Genomic DNA, 20623 nt, shown 5'->3' with positions numbered 1-20623 from the left:
GCTGAATGCATAATTTAAAGAGAACCAGTCGTTGCTGATAAGCTGCCATATGCACTGGCTGTGTTGGGCATATAAATTAGCCCATGTTGCACTGCATGCATGTAGTACTGGGACAGTTTTATTTGGTTTGGAGTCATAAATTGCAATTAATACTAGTAGCCTACAGCAAACTGTAGTCATTTAAAATTCATCTTTTATTAGTTCTGTACCGATCGAAACGGAAAGGACTATAGGTTTTTGTATTTGTCTGTCTGTCTGTCTGTCTGTCATTATCTCCTGAGTTTTTGTTTCACATTCCTCAATTCATTTATTCATTTTAACTTATTTTCATGCTTATATTCAATTAAGATTCAAGTACGTGGTCCTGGGCACACACCTCAGCTATCTGGACTGTCTGTCCAGGACAGTGGGTTATTTGTTAGTTGGTCAATGGTTAGTGAGAGAGAAGAGGGTGTAGTGGTCTTACATCTACCCATTGAGCCCTTAAGAACTTACTCTGGAAACCAGCTACATTTTTCCATTAGTAGCAAGGGATTTTTTAAATGCTCCATCCCACAGACTCTTTCTTTCCAATTAGCAGCAAGGGATCGTTTATATGCACCATCCCACAGACAGGATAGCACATACCACAGCCTTTAAAATACCAGTCATGGTGCACTAGCTGGAATGAGAAATAGGCAATGGGCCCACCGACAGGAATCGATCCCAAACCGACCTCGCAGTTAACAAGCGATCGCTTTACCACTTGGCTACATCCCGCCCCCACAATTTGTTTTAATGAGAGCTGTCTAGATTGTATGCATATGTCTGCAAAATGGATGTAGCCAGCAGCAATTAAATAATCGTATATGGTGTATGCCCAAAACACAAGCTGCAAACGCAACAGATGCAACAGTCTGATCGCACACACGTGCCACATCCAGCAGTACTCTCAGAATGCTTGTTTGTAATATATAAAGTCTGTTTTTGTTTAACGACACCACTAGAGCACATTGATGAAGTAATCATCAGCTATTGAATGTCAAACATTTGGTAATTCTGACCCGTAGTCATCAAAGGAAACCACCTACATTTTTCCTAATGCAGCAAGGGATCTTTTATATGCACTTTCAGCACATACAGGAAACCACCTACATTTTTCTTAATGCAGCAAGGGATCTTTTATATGCACTTTCCAGCACATACAGGACAGCACATACATGCGCCATGGTTTTTGACCAGTTGTGGTGCACTGGATGGAACGAAATAAAACCTAATCATTTGGGAAAAGAAATAAAAAATATAAAATAAGTAAATAGAGAATAATACATGAGTGGCTGTTAGATACCATTTATGTCACAACTAGTTGTTTTGAAATGTATCTAACAAATGAAAGCGAGTTGGATACGATCCAACGTTTTTAAACAACGAGTTGTGAGATAAATGGTATCTAACGGACACGAATGTATTATCCTATTTCTTACATATCCTAAAACAACTGGTTTTAAGCAAATTTAAGCAAAGATAATTCTATTTATTTTTTTGTCAAAATATTTACTATTAAAAATAATTTCCCTAAAATATAAATCCATTTTTTTTTTTTTTAAGTTTTATTTTCAGAATAGTTTATCCCTCCTTTTTTTTATTTTATCAGTCTGCATTGCTGTACCTGCAGAAATAAAGACCTGTCTATGAATGTTTTTCCTGTGGTGTGTCATGTTTAGTATCTTCTGCTCTAGTTGTGCATGAGTTATGTTTAGCTCGGTTTCCTATGTCAGCAGGTGGCGTCACCATTTTCCTGATCTGTGTGCATAACACCCGCAGAAATAAGACTGGTAACACTGACTCAGTGCTGCATAGTCAAGTGCTGTATAAACAGTCGAAACCGCCACCGCGGAGAAACCCCAGATACGCTCTCTTTCCGGTAGAATTACTCGAGAATATCTCTTATTATAAACATTCCTTGATCGTGTTAGTACGGGTACGCTTGACTAACTCGGGCTCATGTTGGAGCGTAGCCCAGTGGTAAAGCATTTACCTGATATGCGGCCAGTCCAGGATCGATCCCCATTGGTGGGCCCATTGGGGTGTTTCTTGTTCCAGCCAGTGCTCCACAAATGATATAACAATGGTTGTGGTATGTGCTGTTCTGGCTGTGGAAAAGTGCATGCAAAAGATCCATTACTGCTGATGGAAAAATGTGAATCAAATTACCAAATGTTTGACATCTAGTCTGTACTCTAGTTGTGTTGTTAAACAAAAACAAACTTTAACTGATGAGGATAAGGATGCATTTGATGATGATGATGATGATAATGATGATGATGTTAATGATAGATAAATTCTGCAACAGTACTCGCTGATGCTGATGCTGATGATGATGATAATTATTAAATACTGTAATACTATACTTAAAGATGATGCTTGTGATTATATTTTATATATCCGACTTAGCTTTCAAGCATGCCTTCCTTGACTAGAACCTGCAACCACCACATAAGTACAGCTTTTCTGAATAACAAGCAATACTTTACATGCACTTGAATCCCATATATATATATATATATATATATATATATATATATATATATATATATATATATATATATATATATATATATATATACACACACGCGAATGCACGCACACGCACATGCACGCACACACACACATCCACACACACACACACACAAAAAAGCAGTTGTATATACCAACCTTTTATATACAGTGAAACTTCTCTAAACCGGATACCCTCGGGAGTCGGGACCAAGTAAAAAGTCCGGTTTTAAGGGGTATCTAGTTTAGAGAGGTTCTCTTCTGCACAGATACATGTATTTGAAAAGGGACCATGAAAAACGTCCGGTTGAGAGGTAATTCCGGTTTACAGAGGGTCCGGTTTTGACAAGTTTCACATCAGACAGTGGACTAACGTGGACTACCAATGTCACAGGAAATCTCCCACCCCCCTCGGAAATCCTCCTCACTCCTCGGGTAGAATATATCCTAGGAAATATTCACCGAATTGGACTCCTGTAAACAAACAGCCTGCAGTTTTGTTATGCATGAGTGCACAAGTCTACTTGATTGTATATCTGATTTTAATGGATTTCAATGGATGACAAACCTAAGCATGTAGGTAAATATATATATATACAGTCCAACCTGATCTTGTGGACATCTTTAGTATAATGCTTCAATATTGGGATCTAGCTCAGTTGGTAGAGTGCTTGCGTGAGCTGCTGGGGGTCATGGGATTGAATACCCTCGGTGGACCCATTCTCTTATTGGCTTTTTATTCTCATGGTAGGAGCGGGACGTAGCCCAGTGGTAAAGCGCACACCTGATGCGCGGTCAGTCTAGGAACGACCCCTGTCGGTGGGCCCATTGGGCTATTTCTTGTTCCAGCCAGTGCAAAATGATTGGTATATCAAAGACTATGGAATGTGCTACCCTGTGTGGGATAGTGAATGTAAAAGATCCCATGCTAGTATTGAAAAAAATGTAGCGGGTTTCCTTTCTTTGACTGTGTCGAAATGACCATATGATTGACACCAATAGCCGATGATTAATAAATCAATGTGCTCTAGTGGTGTCATTAAACAAAACCATTTTTTTTATTCTCATGGCAGGCAGTGCCCCACAACGGGAGTGATATATCAAATGCCATGGTGTGTGCTGTCTTGTCTGTGGGCAAGTTTGTGTAAAACATCTCTTGCTACTAAGTGGAAATGTAGCTGGTTTCCTCTAAAGACTACATGTGAGAATTACCAACTGTTTAACATACCATATAGTCGGTGATTAATTAATATGTCCTTGTGGTGTTAAACAAAACAAAACCTTTTAACTGTTCATGTTTAACAATTCTTTTTATCTTTAAAGAAATGTTTTATTTAAAGAAATGTTTTATTTAACGACGCACTCAACACATTTTATTTACGGTTATATGGCGTCAGACATATGGTTAAGGACCACACAGATTTTGAGAGGAAACCCGCTGTCACCACTACATGGGCTACTCTTCCGATTAGCAGCAAGGGATCTTTTATTTGTGCTTCCCACAGGCAGGATAGCACAAACCATGGCCTTTGTTGAACCAGTTATGGATCACTGGTCGGTGCAAGTGGTTTACACCTACCCATTGAGCCTTGCGGAACACTCACTCAGGGTTTGGAGTCGGTATCTGGATTAAAAATCCCATGCCTCGACTGGGATCCGAACCTAGTACCTACCAGCCTGTAGACTGATGGCCTGCCACGACGCCACCGAGGCCGGTCTTTTTATTTTTGTGCATCGGTTATTCAATTTTATTTGACATAACCACGGTGGATGTAAAATTACTAAATGATGCGACATAGCACCACATCATTTATTTTTATTTTCATTTAATCAAATGGTTTTCTTACACACCCGTTGGTGACAACACCATGCGTTATTTTTGGTTACACATGGTTGTTAACACATGTATGTGTGTTAGCAATTTCAAGACATACAACTGGCTGCTCCTAGGTGAGGATCAGGTCACCAATGCCATACAACCAATGAAAACCTACATGATGGAAATCGATTAAACTGTGCCATATAGTTAACCTGACATTCATGTGTGTGTGACACTTAAGTCAGCTACAAGTGCAAAGGGTTGTAAATATCTCTCAGTGAAAAAAGATGTTAAAATTTGCTTAAAACCTGGTTTTTGAGGTTATGCAAGAAATAGAATAATACATTTGTGTCTGTTAAGATACCATATCTCACAACTCGTTGTTTAAAAACATATAAAACTCGCTTTCGCTCGTTAGAAACATTTTAAAACAACTCATTGTGAGATAAAAGGATATCTATCGGCCTCTTGTGTATTATTCTCTATAAAGAAACCAAAATAGGTTGTGCCAATTTTCTTAGCATAACTCCTTTTTCTGTTATGCAAATTTTTAATTTCAGAGTCCTGCTGCTAGATAGCCATTTGTCTTGGAAAACCAGGGGCCTAATTCACTAAACTCTCGCAACTTTGCGAGATTTGCTAAAAGACTTGCAAAGACGATGCTATGTTGTCTAGCAGAGCCTAAGAGAGCTTTGTGAATGAGGCTCCAGTAGTCTAACAATAAATGGATTGCTGTCTTTAATCTGACATTGAAATAACTCGAGAAAAGTTGTACCAGGAATTTACCATAGGGGCAATATAAAGGCAAGAATGGTGCTTCATTTTTGGAAACCTCTGATTAAACAAATATGACACCACATACCTGTTTACTTTGATCGAATTGGGTTTTATTCCAGTATAAGATACACGTACTAGTGTCAGTACAGTGAGAACAGTGATAGGAATGAATAACAAAGAATTCATATGTCTGTGAAGGTCGTGTATAATAATAACAACCCTGTAGTTGTCCATGGCAACTGGCTATTCTATGGACATTGCATTGATGTTTTTAAGTCTCCATGACACTTTTTTTTTTAAAGCTATCATCTTTTTTTTTCAGTGTCTGTGTTTTTGTCTTTTTTCTGAAGACATTTTCATAATTGCAGTTGATGAATAAAGAATAATGGAAATTTGTTGCAGCCTTAAAGTTCTGTATTTGGCTTATTGGACAATATGCTTCATTTGATGCACAGTAGTTTTTGATGTTCTTTTTGGTGGCTGTTTGATGCCTGTTAGACTGTACGTACATGTATGCGTATATACATATATATTATAAGTATGAATAGTAGGTTGTGTGTGAGGTTGTGAATGTGAGTTATTACATGGGGTGGTGTGGAATAATGCTGGGGTCACCACAACGTTTCTCGGCTGGTGACATTTGACGTGCTATCCGGCTAGCAGATACTAATTCACGCTTACTTGGCCCTCCGCCGCTGCGACACCAGTAATATATGGTGTTTGCCCTGTCAGTTGTCACCCACCAGCAATGGGAGCCAGGCTGGACACATGCGTGAGTCCTTTACATATTTTTTGTTTTTGTTTTCTTATTGTAGTTTTTGTTTCCTTATTTAAACTTAATATATTACATCTCAGCGCATGTATAGTTTGCCTGTGTCGAAAGGGAACCAATCAGTTCTATAATGAATAACGGTAAAAATTCATATAAATATATTATTTAGTTTTAAGCCCACACCATTTCGCATGGCATTTTTTTTTTCTTTACAGAGTTTTGTAGTAAAATGCTAAAATTCATATAAACATTATTTAGTTTTAAGCCCACACTATCTCGCATGGCATTATCTTTTTAAAAAGATTTGTAGTAAAATGCTAAATTTCATATAAAAATTATTTAGTTTTAAGCCCATACATACCACTTGCATAGCATTTTCGTTTTCCTTTTATAAAGTTCGTAGTAAAATAGCAAATTTCATATAAACATGATTTAGTTTTAAGCCCACATCATCTCGCATGGTATTATCTTTTTCCTTTTAAAAAGTTCTGTAGTAAAATGTAAAATTTCATATAAACATTATTTAGTTTTAAGCCCACACCATCTCACATGACATTTTCTTTTTCCTTTTTAAAAAGTTTTATAGTAAAATTGCTATTAGTGAGCATTTTGCTGGTGGCAAAAATATTTCAAAATTGCTATAGTTAAATGATTAAGTTCAAACTCTGCTACTAACAACAACTTGTTATTGACGGTAATGCTTACCTAGTTCACTTTGTTAACAAAGATGTATAAAATGGTTAGTACATAAACACTTGTTGTTTTTGCTTGAGTGAAAATTCTAATTGGTCACAAGAATCATTAATTTTTGTACCCACTATCGAAACCTGGACTACGCAGTTATTGAAACGAATCATGAACTTTGAACTAAATCAGTAAGACCAGTCTACTAGCAGATCTGGTTGGGACGTACATTGTTCATCATTTAAAAGCCTTGTTCATTTATCAATCACAAGTCTTTTATTTATTACATACATTTAGGTAAGCATTGAGATGATGTTCAGTATGATACTATAAAACGCAACATAACTGTACTGTTGATATAAATAATTCTTCTTTTTTTCTTCAAATATACATGTATATTAGTAGGGTTAGACAAAGCTTCTAGCCCTTAAAAATTATCAGCCGTATTACTATTACTATGTTACATTGAGCACAAGTCAAAGGTTATCTGAGGACTAGTGACTTTCTCAAACATTTGTTGAACACCGATATTGTATAAATTCATTCAAATAGTGCTTCATAAAAAAATGTGGTTGGGGATTTACTCAGGCATTATGTGGGTCCAAAAAATTTCCCAAAAGAAAGTGATAAATCCCTGGTCACAACTTCTAGAATATTTATAAAAAATCCACTAGCCATGGGATCAGTGATTTTAAAAATTGACTTGCCATGATTAAAAATTTACTAGCCCTGCTTTAAGTATAACAATTTCACTAATAATAATAATCGAATATGTCACTTAAAGAGCGAGATAGAGCTTAAAAATCCATTAGATTGGCGGGGTGGGGGAAATTCATATTTACAAAATCAACTTAAATGCAGACATGAGACCCTGGCGAAATATCCTGGATATATGTCTCTTGTGTTGCCATGTCAGTTAGCTTGACATGTTTGCGTCGCAGGATCAAATCACTGAAAGTTTTTTCCCATTCCAACCAGTGCACCACAACTGGTCAAAGGCTGTGGTATGTGCTTTCCTGTCTGTGGGAAAGTGCATATATAGAGGATACTCCCCGAGTGTCTTGTGATATCATAATTTATCAGCACGAGTTGATAAAAGTATGAAATCCGAGGCTTGCCGAGGATTTTGATACTTTTATCAATGAGTGCTGATAAATTATGATATCACAAGACACGAGGGGGGTATTCTTTTTATCATCCATCATCATTATTTTCACTTGCGCCAGTTGTAAACAGTGTCAGCAATGTGGGTTAAATGTCACTATATTTGGCAGCGGTAGATTAGTTAACGAGCAGAATGACAGTGGCGTGATGTCACTAATGATAGGTTTAGCGCTGAAACATACACAGTGTCGTAACAAAAAAAAAAGCGATATCTCCTAGGAGAATATCACAGGAGATATCGCAAATTATAGTGCCAGTGATATCTTCTACAAAAGCCTTTAATGGATGATAAAAAAGATTCCTTGCTGCATTAGGAAAAATGAGCATGTTTCCTCTGAGAATTACCAAATGTTTGACATCTAATAGCTGATGATTAATTAATCAATGTGCTCTAGTGGTGTCATTTAACAAAACAAACTTTAAAAAAAAAATTGTCATATCAGCTAGTGGTCGAGATTGCACTATTTTTTTTTAAATTCCCCAGTTTAAAATAGGTTTTGAGTTACGACATTTTTGAGACTAGCAATACCTGCATCATACCTGTAGTATAGTTAGAAAGAAAGAAAAGTCTTATTTAATGACGCACTCAACACATTGCATTTACGGTTGGTTATATGGTGTCAGACATATGGTTACAGACCACACAGATATTGAGGGAGGAAACCCGCTGTCGCCACTTCATGGGCTACTCTCTTTGATTAGCAGCAAGGGGTCTTTTATATGCACCATCCCATAGACAGGATAGCACATACCACGGCCTTTGATGTACCAGTCGTGGTGCACTGGCTTCAGCGAGAATATAGTTAGAAGTGACTGACAACAATATGCAGCAATGACCCAGTGACGTACAGCTGGTGTTCCTGTAACAGTGAAGACAGCTGACAGATTGTTTACAGCTGTATTGATTGATTTCAACACATAACGACCAGTTTCGGTGGGCTCTTACACCTGATATCCCAGCACTTGTTGACCTGTATCATTGTTAAACTCCGCAGTTCCAGTGTTAAGTTATGAGCACTGGAGCCTTTCCCCAAATACTTGATGTATTACAGATAATTGTGATCAGTTGTTTTGTCATCGTGTTGTGCGTGGGAGGCGTAAATGATCTCTGCTTTATGACAGCTGTGGAATTAAATGCAGGTATAATGGGATTTTACGTAATGGTAAATACAGTCCCTGGAATTGTGGCTTGTCAGTTGAGTGCTCACCTGAGGGGTGCTGGGTTGTAGGATCGAATCACCTCAGGTGACCTATTGTTTTTTTTATACCTGCCCCAACCAGTATCCAACATCTGGTATATCAAAGACCATGGTATGTGCTGCCCTGTCTGGGAAAGTATATTATATATAAAAGATCCCTTGCTGCTACATGCGTATTTAGCTTGTTTCATTCTAAGACTATGTGGCACAATGATTAAATGTTTAAGTCTATGTCCGAATGTTGAACATTTATGGATATTAACAATTTCCATGTCTGAACAAAACAGTCTGAGAATGGTTAAACAGCGCACATTAGAAACAAGATGAAAGGCGTACAAGTTGACATGTGACTTAGATATAACCTGGATCCTTGGCGTGAAGGAAACCCAATGTGTGATGAAATTATAAATTTATTATGCCTACATCCGAATGTCGAAACATGTATGAATATTAACGATTTCCATATCCGAATGTTGAAAATCGTATGGATATTTAATCATTTCCATATCCTGTGAAGAAAATGGTCGGGAATGGTTAAAAAGAACACAATACGTGTTTGAACGAGATGAAAAGACATGGGTCTACAGACATGTGCCTTAGATATATAACCTAGATGTTGGTGTTTAATCAGTTTAATACATACTTGTATATGGGGGCCCGTCATTGGGTGGAATGTCAGCAATGTGGAACTAATTTTCAGTGCAGCCGTGCAGCATGGTGTTTGTGGCAGAGTGTAGACTAACGTGGGCTGTCTAACTCAAACAGCTCTGGTGGGAAACAAGTTGTTGTTTTTCTCGGTCTGTAACCACGCATATTGCTTTACACAATATATATTTTAATGAGGCTCGGAGAATGTCTTCGGAGAATGTCTGTATGTGTGTATATATATATATATGGAGAACTTTCGTGTCTGATTTATATGCCAGTTCCGTGCAGACAGACATTCTCCGAGCCACATTAAAATATATATACAGTGAAAGCCCCCTAAACCGAACACCCTCAGGACCAAGTAAAATGTCCGGTTATAAGAGGTATCTGGTTTCAAGAGGTTCTCTTTTGTACTGATATTTAAAAAGGGACCATGAAAAATGTCCGGTTTTGAGAGAATTCCGGTTTACAGAGGGTTCGGTTTTGAAAGGTTTCACTGTTTTTAGAATGTTGGATTTTCTAATTGTCTGCACGGTACTTTCTGAATTGTCCAGTGTTCGGCAAAAACATTTCCTTATTCTTTGTCCATAACTTCCACTGTGGTTTTAGCCGATACCTTTCATACGTTCTGAATGGAGACTGGTATTTTATACCACTGTACAACCTTAACCCTAAGGCCAGTGTCAGTACCCGACCATCAAGATTAAAATTTCCGGATTTGTTTTTGTAACCCATTTTCATCTGTGATAAACATATCGGAATTTCATGGAATTAAATGTATCACCTACCATAAACTGGTCTGTAGTATAAAAAACAAGGAAATGTTTTATTTAACGACACACTCAACACATTTTATTTATGGTTATATGGCGTCAGACATATGGTTACGGATCACACAGATTGAGAGAGGAAACCCGCTGTTGCCACTTCATGAGCTACTCTTTTCGATTAGCGGCAAGGGATTTTTTTTATATGCACCATCCCACATACCATGTCCTTTGTGACACCACTTGTGGAGACAGTATAAAATGTGGCCATGTTGTATATAGTGGTTAAGCCATTGGTCTTACGGCTCAGTGGGGGGTGGGGTTGGGGGGGCATACGGCCAATACATTGACTTCTCTTGTATTGACCACTAACAACTTACACCCCTGGCGGTTTTAGACGGATAACCAAGATGCAGATCGGGACAATGTTTCAACTGTTGGTGGATATTTTAAGCACAAAATGGATTTTAAAATATAAAAAAAAATTAAAACCATATTTGTGATTCAAAATTCATAATAAAATCTAGTTCTGTTTAAAATAATAAATTAAAAATAATTTTAAAATTCTATTTCATAAAACTGTGTTGGGCCTGGTATAGAGTACATCTATTGCTTTAACAGTACTCTCAGAATGATTGTTAATATAAAACATAAAAATTCTGTTCAATGAAACATTTTGTAACATGCATTGAGCTGAACACACTGATGCCGTTAAATGTATGACCCATATTTCATTAATGTGGGACTTGTAGTTTGTAAAAAAAACACTAGCTATAAACTTTTTTAAAATCATAATGTACATGTAATTATATGGATGTAAATGGGAAAGTTGTCGCTGTCACGTCAACTTGAAAAATATCCGCTATGTCTCACTTTCTGACATCACTGAGGCGAGGGAGAAAAAAAATCCTCGGATTAAAATGAGTAAAACATATGGACCGACATGAACATATACACGTACACATTGTAATGTATTTATTTTAATTTTTTTGTTAGCAGTTTTTTTTCCTTTTTGTGCTAATTTACATGTTTTTGTTCTGCGCAGCTGAAGGGTTTTCCATGCTAGTGCATATATTTTAAAGTAGATACATGCCTGTTTATAACGACTTCATCTTAAGGCTGTTCAGTACTATATATATACTCATGAAAAAAAGTTGTGTCTGTAAAGCTAATGACACATATCCACTAATGGTCTGTTTATTGCATCCGTTTATTATCATCAATAAAACACATCTGATAATGGATGATTTCAAACAGTGTTGAATTCGTAAATAAATGTTTTGACAGTATGTTGTGATTTTCAGTTGAACAAGTTATTTGTCCCGGGCAGGGGTGGGATGTAGCACAGTGATAAAGCACTTATCAAATGGCTGATCGGTCTGAGATCGATCCCCGTAGGTGGGCTCATTGGGCTACCTCTCATTTCAGCCAGTGCACCATGACTGGTATATCAAAGACCGTGGTATGTACTACCCTGTGTGGGATGGTGCATATAAAAGATCCCTTGCTGCTAATAGAAAAATATAGCGGGTTTCCTCTAGGACTATATTCCAGCCAGTGCACCATGACTGGTATATCAAAGGCTGTGGTATGTGCTATCCTGTCTGTTGGATGGTGCATATAAAAGATCCCTTGCTACTAATAGAAAAATATAGCGGGTTTCCTCTAGGACTACATGTATATTCCAGCCAGTGCACCATGACTGGTATATCAAAGGCTGTGGTATGTGCTATCCTGTCTGTGGGATGGTGCATATAAAAGATCCCTTGCTACTAATAGAAAAATGTTTCCTCTAGGACTATATTCCAGCCAGTGCACCATGACTGGTATATCAAAGTCTGTGGTATGTGCTATCCTGTCTGGGATGGTGCATATAAAAGATCCCTTGCTGCTAATCGAAAAGAGTAGCCCATGAAGTGGCGACAGCTGGTTTCCTCTCTCAATATTTGTGTGATCCTTAACTATATGTCTGACACCATATAACCGTAAATAAAATGTGTTGAGTGCAGCATTAAATAAAACATTTCTTTCTTTCTTTCTAGGACTATATGTCAAAATGACTAAATGTTTGACATGCAATAGCTGATTAGTAATAAATCAATACCACGGCTCCCACGGCTCCTGTTATAAACAAAAACTATCTTTAACTTTTCAATTTTTCAGTTCCATGGTTATAATTATCGTTTAGTAATGCTGCTGTTTTCTTCTTACAGGCTATAATGCGGACGACGGAGGGGAGTAGTCGTCAGCTGAGTCCCTCACCCCCCGAGAACCGCACCTCCTGCAGACCAACCTCTTGTATTAGACCCTCGGGGAAACAGATGATCCCCTCGGATTCCATTACAGTGAACAAAACACTAGGGGAAGGAGAGTTTGGTGTTGTCCAGCAAGGAGTCTGGGTGACAGAGGAAGGAGATAAGGTGGGTTTCTTTTCTGTTGTCAGTAACAAATTTAGTAAAGAGTATGTATCTAAGGATGTGAATTTTAAATGATTTCTTTTTTTGGCTTTTTTTTTCAGATTTCTATTTTTTGTTTGTCTTAAAATAATATCCTTAATGATGGTTAAGGACCACAGAAATAATAGAAAAAAACCCCACACTGCTGCCACTCTGTGTGCTACTCGTGTTCCAGCCAGTGCACCATGACTGGTGTATCAAAGGCCGTTGTATGTACTACCCTGTCTGTGGGATGGTGCATATAAAAGATCCCTTGCTGCTAATTGAAAAGAGTAGTTCATGAAGTGGCGACAGCGGGTTTCCTCTCTCAATATCTGTGTGGTCCATAACCATATGTCTGACACCATATAACCGTAAATAAAATGTGTTGAGTGCGTTGTTAAATAAAACATTTCTTTCTTTCCTTTTTTCCTATGTGCTACTCTTTTCAATTGGCAGCAAGAGATCTTTTATCTGCACCATCCCAATTAAGTACAGAAATGCTGAACTCAAAATATTTCACCTCAAATCCGCTAAAATGTTAAGTTTAATTAGATTAAAAAGTTGAAATGCATTTCTGAATATTGACACAACTCCTACAATAGTTGTTAATGGCAGTACTGAACTAAAACAACTCAGAAAAGACCAAATTAAGTCCATGTTGTGCCCAAATTAATGAGATCTAAAACCCTGTCCTGCTCAAAAAATTAAGGGGCCATCCATAATTTTCAACATTTTCACGAGTGTACAAACTGTACGTGGGGAGGGGGTTAAGGGGCCAGCGTACGCTTTTTTTTAAAATGAAAAATGTCGATCAACATTTTTCATTTGGGGATGTACACTTTTAGTGGGGCAGGGGGGTGGTCAAAAGTGTATGATTTGTACGCTCGTGAAAATGTAGAAAATTATGGACGGCTCCTAATGGAGTAAACTCAGTGGGTGCATATTATGTCGAATATCATAATATATGCTAATATTAAAAAAAAAAGAGACCCCACCCACAAAAAATCTAATATGTGTAATTAAGTCTTTGGGACTGTGTATGCAATAGATCTTTTCCTGCTAATCAGTAATGAAAATAGCCACATGATGACAAAAAGTTTTTTTGGTGAGCTTTTTTTTTTTTTTTTTTTCCAAGTTGAGTGCCCATGGAAGCATGCTTGAACCTTAATTTCATGTGAATGGATGCACTCTAAATGCTGTCATAAAAGCTGGGCCAGTGTTTGTAATGGCTAGCTGCTCTACTCCCAGTGAATAGATCATTTCCTTCCTGTGCTTGTGACGCTCGATGTAGTGCTTTTGTTCCCACTTCTACTTTCACCTTTTATCTGTCAGTTTTCTGTGCTGGCTGTATACCCGGTTAGTCCAGGCTGTAGGGTTGTACATGTATATGTGCTTGGAAGAGATTTAAAGGGACACGCCCTAGTTACGGCTAGCTGTTAACCATTACGGCGTTATTTTTCGCTATTAAACACATTTTTTCACAAATAAAATTGCACTTTACTTACATTTTATTATTTAGAATACACATTTTCATTCACCTGAAGTGCTTTTTGGTAATCCTGGTAATCCTGATGTTTGTAAAACCACGAAATGCATTTTTTGTATTTCTTAAAATGCTACGCGCACTCGAGAAAAAAACGTTAAGCAAGCGAGGTCCAATCTATTTTTAGAGGGAATCTTCCTGTGTAAACGTCACAGACGTTGGTAGACCACGTGACCGTTATCATTTTGGATCGGTTTGTTTTTTCGTGCACGGTTCGCGCAATCAACATCCGATTTGTTGTCGTTTGCTTGTTGTTCATTTGTGAGATATTTCCTCACAGTTCGTGAACATTTTCAGTAACAATAAAGTTCAGACAAGTGTCTCAATACAAAACGTTACAAACCCTTAAAACCCTTAATTTTCTTACGATATCTGGAGAGGGGATACAACCAGGACAGAACAGTTGGAACATGTCCAGGAGAGGTGAAAGGAACGCACCCCAAGTCTGTGAAATTTGTCGTGACATAGGCATTGTTGTGCTTCGAGCGACATCTACCGGTGACATCAGAATACTAACTTTCAAAATTATTTCAAGCAATTGGGACATGGGGATTCCCATGGTATTTATCGATATAAAACCTGCTTTTTCACTCCATTTGATAAAAACGTGATCTAAGTGTGTTACAGGTTTGTAGATTAACCAAATTATAATTTATTTTCGCTGGATGGAACTAGGGTGTGTAGCTTTAATAGTGATGATTTCATCATGATAACGTAATGCCTGGATGTGACTTTCCTGCTTTTTATTATATTTTTTCCCCTTTTCTTTTCTGTCATTACAAAATACAGGAAGCCGAAAGTTATTATTATTTTTTGTTTACTTACTCTGTGCATTGATGCAAAACCTACAAAGCAAAAAAACAATATTGAGTTAAATACATTTTTAATTAAATACAGTGAAACCTGTTTAAACCGGACCCTGAAATAACTGGAATCCTGTTAAAATTGGCCTAATTTCATAAATTCTAAAACGAGATGCTCACTAGGATTATATGCAGTATTTTTTCATAACATTTGAAAACATATCTAAGTTGAGGTGATTTTTTTATGAAGCTGCTGTAGGAAATATCTTTTAAGCTGGAAGTTTCTTTCCTACACTTAGCTTACTGTACAGGGCTGATAACATATATCTTGTAAAGTGCAGGTTCCTTTTTGCTCAAATCAAATGTAGAAGCAGGATTACAGTGGTTTTGACAATTCATGAGTCCCAACCAGTTCTCCAGGGCACAATATTTCAACATATTAGGTAACCGGAAATCAGTTCATGTGAGTTTTTCTCTTTTTTTTTAGTTTTCGATTACGTGAATATAGTTCTCGTAACCGATGAGTTAGGCCTACCTAATCCTAAAGCACTTGAATAACGGTTCTGTGCTACATTGGTGGTTCAAATGTATTTAAAAACATAAACTGATTTTCACTTTCATTACTGATATATGGGACTTTTAAGTTTAGAAAACAATTGTTCACCACGTAACCGATTGGCGGTTCTCGTGATTTTAAATTTGCGTAACTGACACGCGAACAGAACAACGGTTCTCGTGAAATATTGTGCCCTGGTTCTCAACTGTCATGTGTCTCAACTTGTACACCAGAGGTCATTTGAAAAGGGCATATAATTTTTATGAAAATTTCCGTTGCTGTCATCAGTGATAATTGAAAGAAGTAACCGTGTATACACACAATAATATCAGATTAATCAGTGTGCTGGGGGATCTTTCCTTCACTTTTCTTTTCAACATCACCTGTCCTCAAACTGGTGCATATTCCCCTAAGGATAGTATAGTCAGCCAATGAGATGGCCTAAGATTCTTTCTTCTCCTGTCCTCTCTTTTGACCGATGACTTCTCCCATCTCCACCATCACCCCCCACACCCATCCCACTCTTCAATCTCCTCTCACCCCCTCTCCTGTCCTCTCTTCTGACCGGTTTCCTATCCCCCACCCACACCCATCCCACTCTTCAATCTCCTCTCACCCCCTCTCCTGTCCTCTCTTCTGACCGGTTTCCTATCCCACACCCATCCCACTCTCCCCTCACCTTCCCCCTTTTGTCTCTCTTCTGACTGATTTCCTCCCATCTCCCTCCCCAATACTTCCCACTTTTCTCCCACCTACACTCTCCCCCACACTGTCCTCTCCCTTACCCTTCTCTCCTCACTCTCCTCCCCTTGTTTCTTCTGTCCTCAACTTTCCTTCTTCTATTAATCAATTCTTTGTTTCTGTTTTTGTTTTAGGTTCAGGTTGCAATAAAGAGTTTGAGTCGTGAGAAGCTGGAGAATGGCACCGAGGAGTTTTTGAAGGAAGCGGCGATCCAGCAGAGTATAGACAACGAGAACATCGTCCGTCTGTTTGGTGTTGTCATCGACAAGGAGAACACGTTGATGCTGGTGAGTTTGTTTTGTTTAACGACAACACTAGAGCACATTGATTTATTCATCATCGGCTATTGGATGTCAAACACATGGTCATTTTGACAGTCATAGAGAGAAAACCCGCTAAATGTTTTCATTAGTAGCAAGGGATCTTTTATATGCACCATCCCACAGACTGGATAGCACATACCACAGCCTTTCATTTACCAGTTGTGTTGCACTGGCTGGAACGAGAAATAACCTAATGGTCCCATCAACGGGGATCGATCCTAGACTGACCACGCATCAAGCGAGCTCTTTATTACCAGGCTACGTCCCGCCCCTTCTTTTGTTTAATGACACCACTAGAGCACATTGATTTATTTATCATCGGCTATTGGATGTCAAACATTTGGTAATTTGACATACATGTATACAGTGTAGTCTTAGAGAGGAAAACTGCTACATTTTTCTGTTAGTAACAAGGGATTTTTTTAATAAGAACCATCCCACAGACAGGATAGCACATACCACATGCCTTTGATAAACCAGTCGTGGTGCACTGACTAAGAGCGAGAAATAGCCCAATAGGCCCGCCCACGGGGATCGATTCTAGACTGTCTTCACATTAGGTGAACACTTTACCACAGGGCTGCATCCCGCTTGTATGCTGGTGACAGTTGGGTCACATTAATATTAGAGAGAAAATATTTACTTTTTTCAATAAATTCTTTATCATTGTCATGCAGTTAAAAACTTTCTGCTGGTTTACAGTGTACTCTATTCTAAGGTCAATGACAGTCACTTTTTGGACCCTTGTTTTGGCTTTGTTCACAATGAATAAAACATATCCCAACGGTAAATTTTGTATATGATATATTTGACAAAAGATACTTTTTATTTCTTTCATCTTTTAAAACTTAAAATTAATATTTTGTCCAGAATTATGAAGAAAAAAAAAATACTGACCTGTAAACAGTGTTGTCTGCTTGTTATAGAAATTTGACAGGGGTCATGGTTATAGTAGACCAGTTTTTATTTTAATGTGGCGCAGCATTGTAACAATATAGCTAATTTTGAATTTGAATAATGTAAGTATTCCAATGACGTCACTTTGCATCTCCTTACAATAACCATAAATTGGGTACATGAAGTTTCCGTTTTAATTATGCTGGAAAAATTCCAATGCATAATTGCTATTGAATTTTTTATTTTGTTTGAACATTACTAATGCATCTGAATGTGTTTGAAGAAAAGCTTGTGATTAAAAAATTGTACCTTTTACGTAATATGGATTTCAAGTGAAATTACTGAAAGATATGCTATATTTATTGTGTATGAAGCCAAAACAAGGGTGCGAAAAGTGACTGTCGTCGACCTTTATTAGACATAGTCTTATTCAACTTACTGTGCTAACACAACCAAAATGTAGAACTGCAGAATTGAGAACGAGGGTGATGGTCTGCCGGATATGATGGATATGGATGTACATCAAGCATGGGAAGACAATTCTGCAGTGGAGGAGATGACTACGGTTGTATAACATATTGGTTGTGCTAGCACTAGGTAAGTATGAATAATAATGAAAATTAGAAGAAGAAAATTCTAAACTTTGTTTGAAAAACTGAATGTTAATTGGCAGAAAATGATGTCATGACATCAAATGGGACGTCATTACCTAAAAGAACGTCAGCAACTGATTTATGTGTATTCTTAACTAAATAAGTTGGGTTGTTTGTAATTGTAAAGTTTGTCTGTCATTTTTTTGTGAATGTATTTATGTATAACAGTTACAAATTTACAGGGTTCAACAAATCTCGGCTAGTGGAAATTACGAACTATTACTATAATACATAAAGCACTTGTCAAATCTTCTGTGAGGGCTGGTGATTTCAGCAAACATTAGTCGAACACTGAAATTTAGTATAAAATTGCTTCGCTGCGTCATGCTACGTGTACATGATTTTATCCTGTTTGTGACTGTCGAACATTGATAAATTCACACTAAGTAAATTTACAGTTATCAGACATGAAAAAGGTTTGACTGTTTTTGGTCGTTTTCAGATTACAGAGCTAGCAGCCATGAGATCTCTACTGGAATGCCTCAAAGAACCGTCACTGCGTCTGGACTTCCCGATTCCGCGTCTTTGTGACTTTGCTCAACAGATCTGTGATGGCATGGCCTATCTCGAGAGTAAACGTCTCATTCACAGAGATCTGGCCGCCCGCAATATTTTAGTCTTCAATAAAAATAGGGTTCGTGCTTTAATTGTTTTACAGTCTGTATTTACTGTAATAGTTTAGTCTTCAATAAAAACAGGGTTCGTGCTTTAATTGTTTTACAGTCTGTATTTACTGTAATATGTTAGTCTTCAATAAAAGCAGGGTTCATGCTTTAATTGTTTTACAGTCTGTATTTACTGTAATATGTTAGTCTTCAATAAAAGCAGGGTTCATGCTTTAATTGTTTTACAGTCTGTATTTACTGTAATATTTTAGTCTGCAATAAAAGCAGGGTTCGTGCTTTAATTGTTTTACAGTCTGTATTTACTGTAATATGTTAGTCTTCAATAAAAGCAGGGTTCGTGCTTTAATTGTTTTACAGTCTGTATTTACTGTAATATTTTAGTCTTCAATAAAAGCAGGGTTCGTGCTTTAATTGTTTTACTGTCTGTATTTACTGTAATATCTTAGTCTTCAATAAAAACAGGTTTCCTGCTTTAACTGTTTTACAGTCTGTATTTACTGTAATATGTTAGTCTTCAATAAAAGCAGGGTTCGTGCTTTAATTGTTTTACAGTCTGTATTTACTGTAATATGTTAGTCTTCAATAAAAACAGGGTTCGTTCTTTATCAAGTTATTTACAAAACCCCCCCCCAGTTTTATAGAATGATGGGATCGGACTGTAGTTATTTTATTTCAAAGACTTGAAGTTCCTCAATCAATAAAACCACAGGGCTAGCTCTGGCACTTGCCAAATTTAAAGCAGGTGGCAAATTTTATTTTAATTCGGCGAAATAATTTCATGTAATAATTGACAATTTTTTAGAAAATAATTGTTGAATTCTGAAATTTTAAAAGTTTTAATAGACAATTTGGCGAAATATTTTCCTCACTCAGAGCTGGCCCTGAATCTAATAGTGTAAACAGTTTGCAGTGCACAGAAAAATGGTTTAGCAATGCTTTTGGAACTCTGAGGAAACACCTGTATTGTGTACTATCACATTTGACTTATCAACACCTCCTCTGGTTCGACATAGACTTGATTGTTTATCTTTTGCAGGTGAAAATCAGCGACTTCGGCCTGTCAAGAGCGCTTGGCGTTGGCAAAGATTACTATCAGAGTAATTTTAGCATCAACCTCAAACTGCCTATAGCATGGTAAGAGGTTCTAGCTGTTTAGAAAGTATTATTTGTAAACATGCTCAAGCATTTGTTTAGATAGTATTATTCATAGCTGTGGTTGTTTGGAAAGTATTATCTGTAGATTGTTTAAATATTTATCGTTAATTGTAGCTGTTTATAGTTGTGTTGACAGTTATTATTTACAGGTGGAATATTTTTTTTAATATTTATTTATTTTCTGAGTATTTACAGCTGTATATGTTTAGAAAGTTTTAGCTATATCTGTATTTATTTGGAAAATATATTTAGAGCTATAATATTTATTTAGAATATATTAACCAGGGCCCATTTTGGGGGGAACTAACCTATGATGGTTTTACGATATCATAGCGCTAAGATAGCTTCGAAAATCTGTAGCCAGCTCTCTTTGTGGCATATGAGCCTCTAACTTTTACCTCATGGTGGTCATAGTCATCATAGTCGTCCTCAGATGGAAAGTAGTGTTTCTGTACTAGTCGATAATAATTTTTCTGTTTTTGTTTCTCAGCACCCTTTCATCTCACCTCCCCCCCCCCCCCCC

General features: G+C 37.3%; 1 protein-coding gene across 4 annotated transcripts in view; it reads left to right on the top strand.

Moving 5' to 3' along the window:
- Positions 1-20623, top strand: part of LOC121389996 (activated Cdc42 kinase-like) — a 162827-nt gene that overhangs the window by 96905 nt on the left and 45299 nt on the right. For all 4 annotated transcript variants that reach the window (XM_041521688.1, XM_041521687.1, XM_041521689.1 and 1 more), the window contains 4 exons: positions 12579-12785; positions 16581-16733; positions 18762-18953; positions 19982-20079. In XM_041521688.1, coding sequence (XP_041377622.1) covers positions 12579-12785; positions 16581-16733; positions 18762-18953; positions 19982-20079 — 650 coding nt within the window. The remainder of the gene's footprint in view (positions 1-12578; positions 12786-16580; positions 16734-18761; positions 18954-19981; positions 20080-20623) is intronic.

The sequence above is a fragment of the Gigantopelta aegis genome, chromosome 15 (assembly GCF_016097555.1).
Source record: "Gigantopelta aegis isolate Gae_Host chromosome 15, Gae_host_genome, whole genome shotgun sequence".
Taxonomy (NCBI): domain Eukaryota; kingdom Metazoa; phylum Mollusca; class Gastropoda; order Neomphalida; family Peltospiridae; genus Gigantopelta; species Gigantopelta aegis.
Note: the sequence above shows the minus strand (reverse complement) of the source record. Positions and strands in the feature narration are given on the sequence as shown.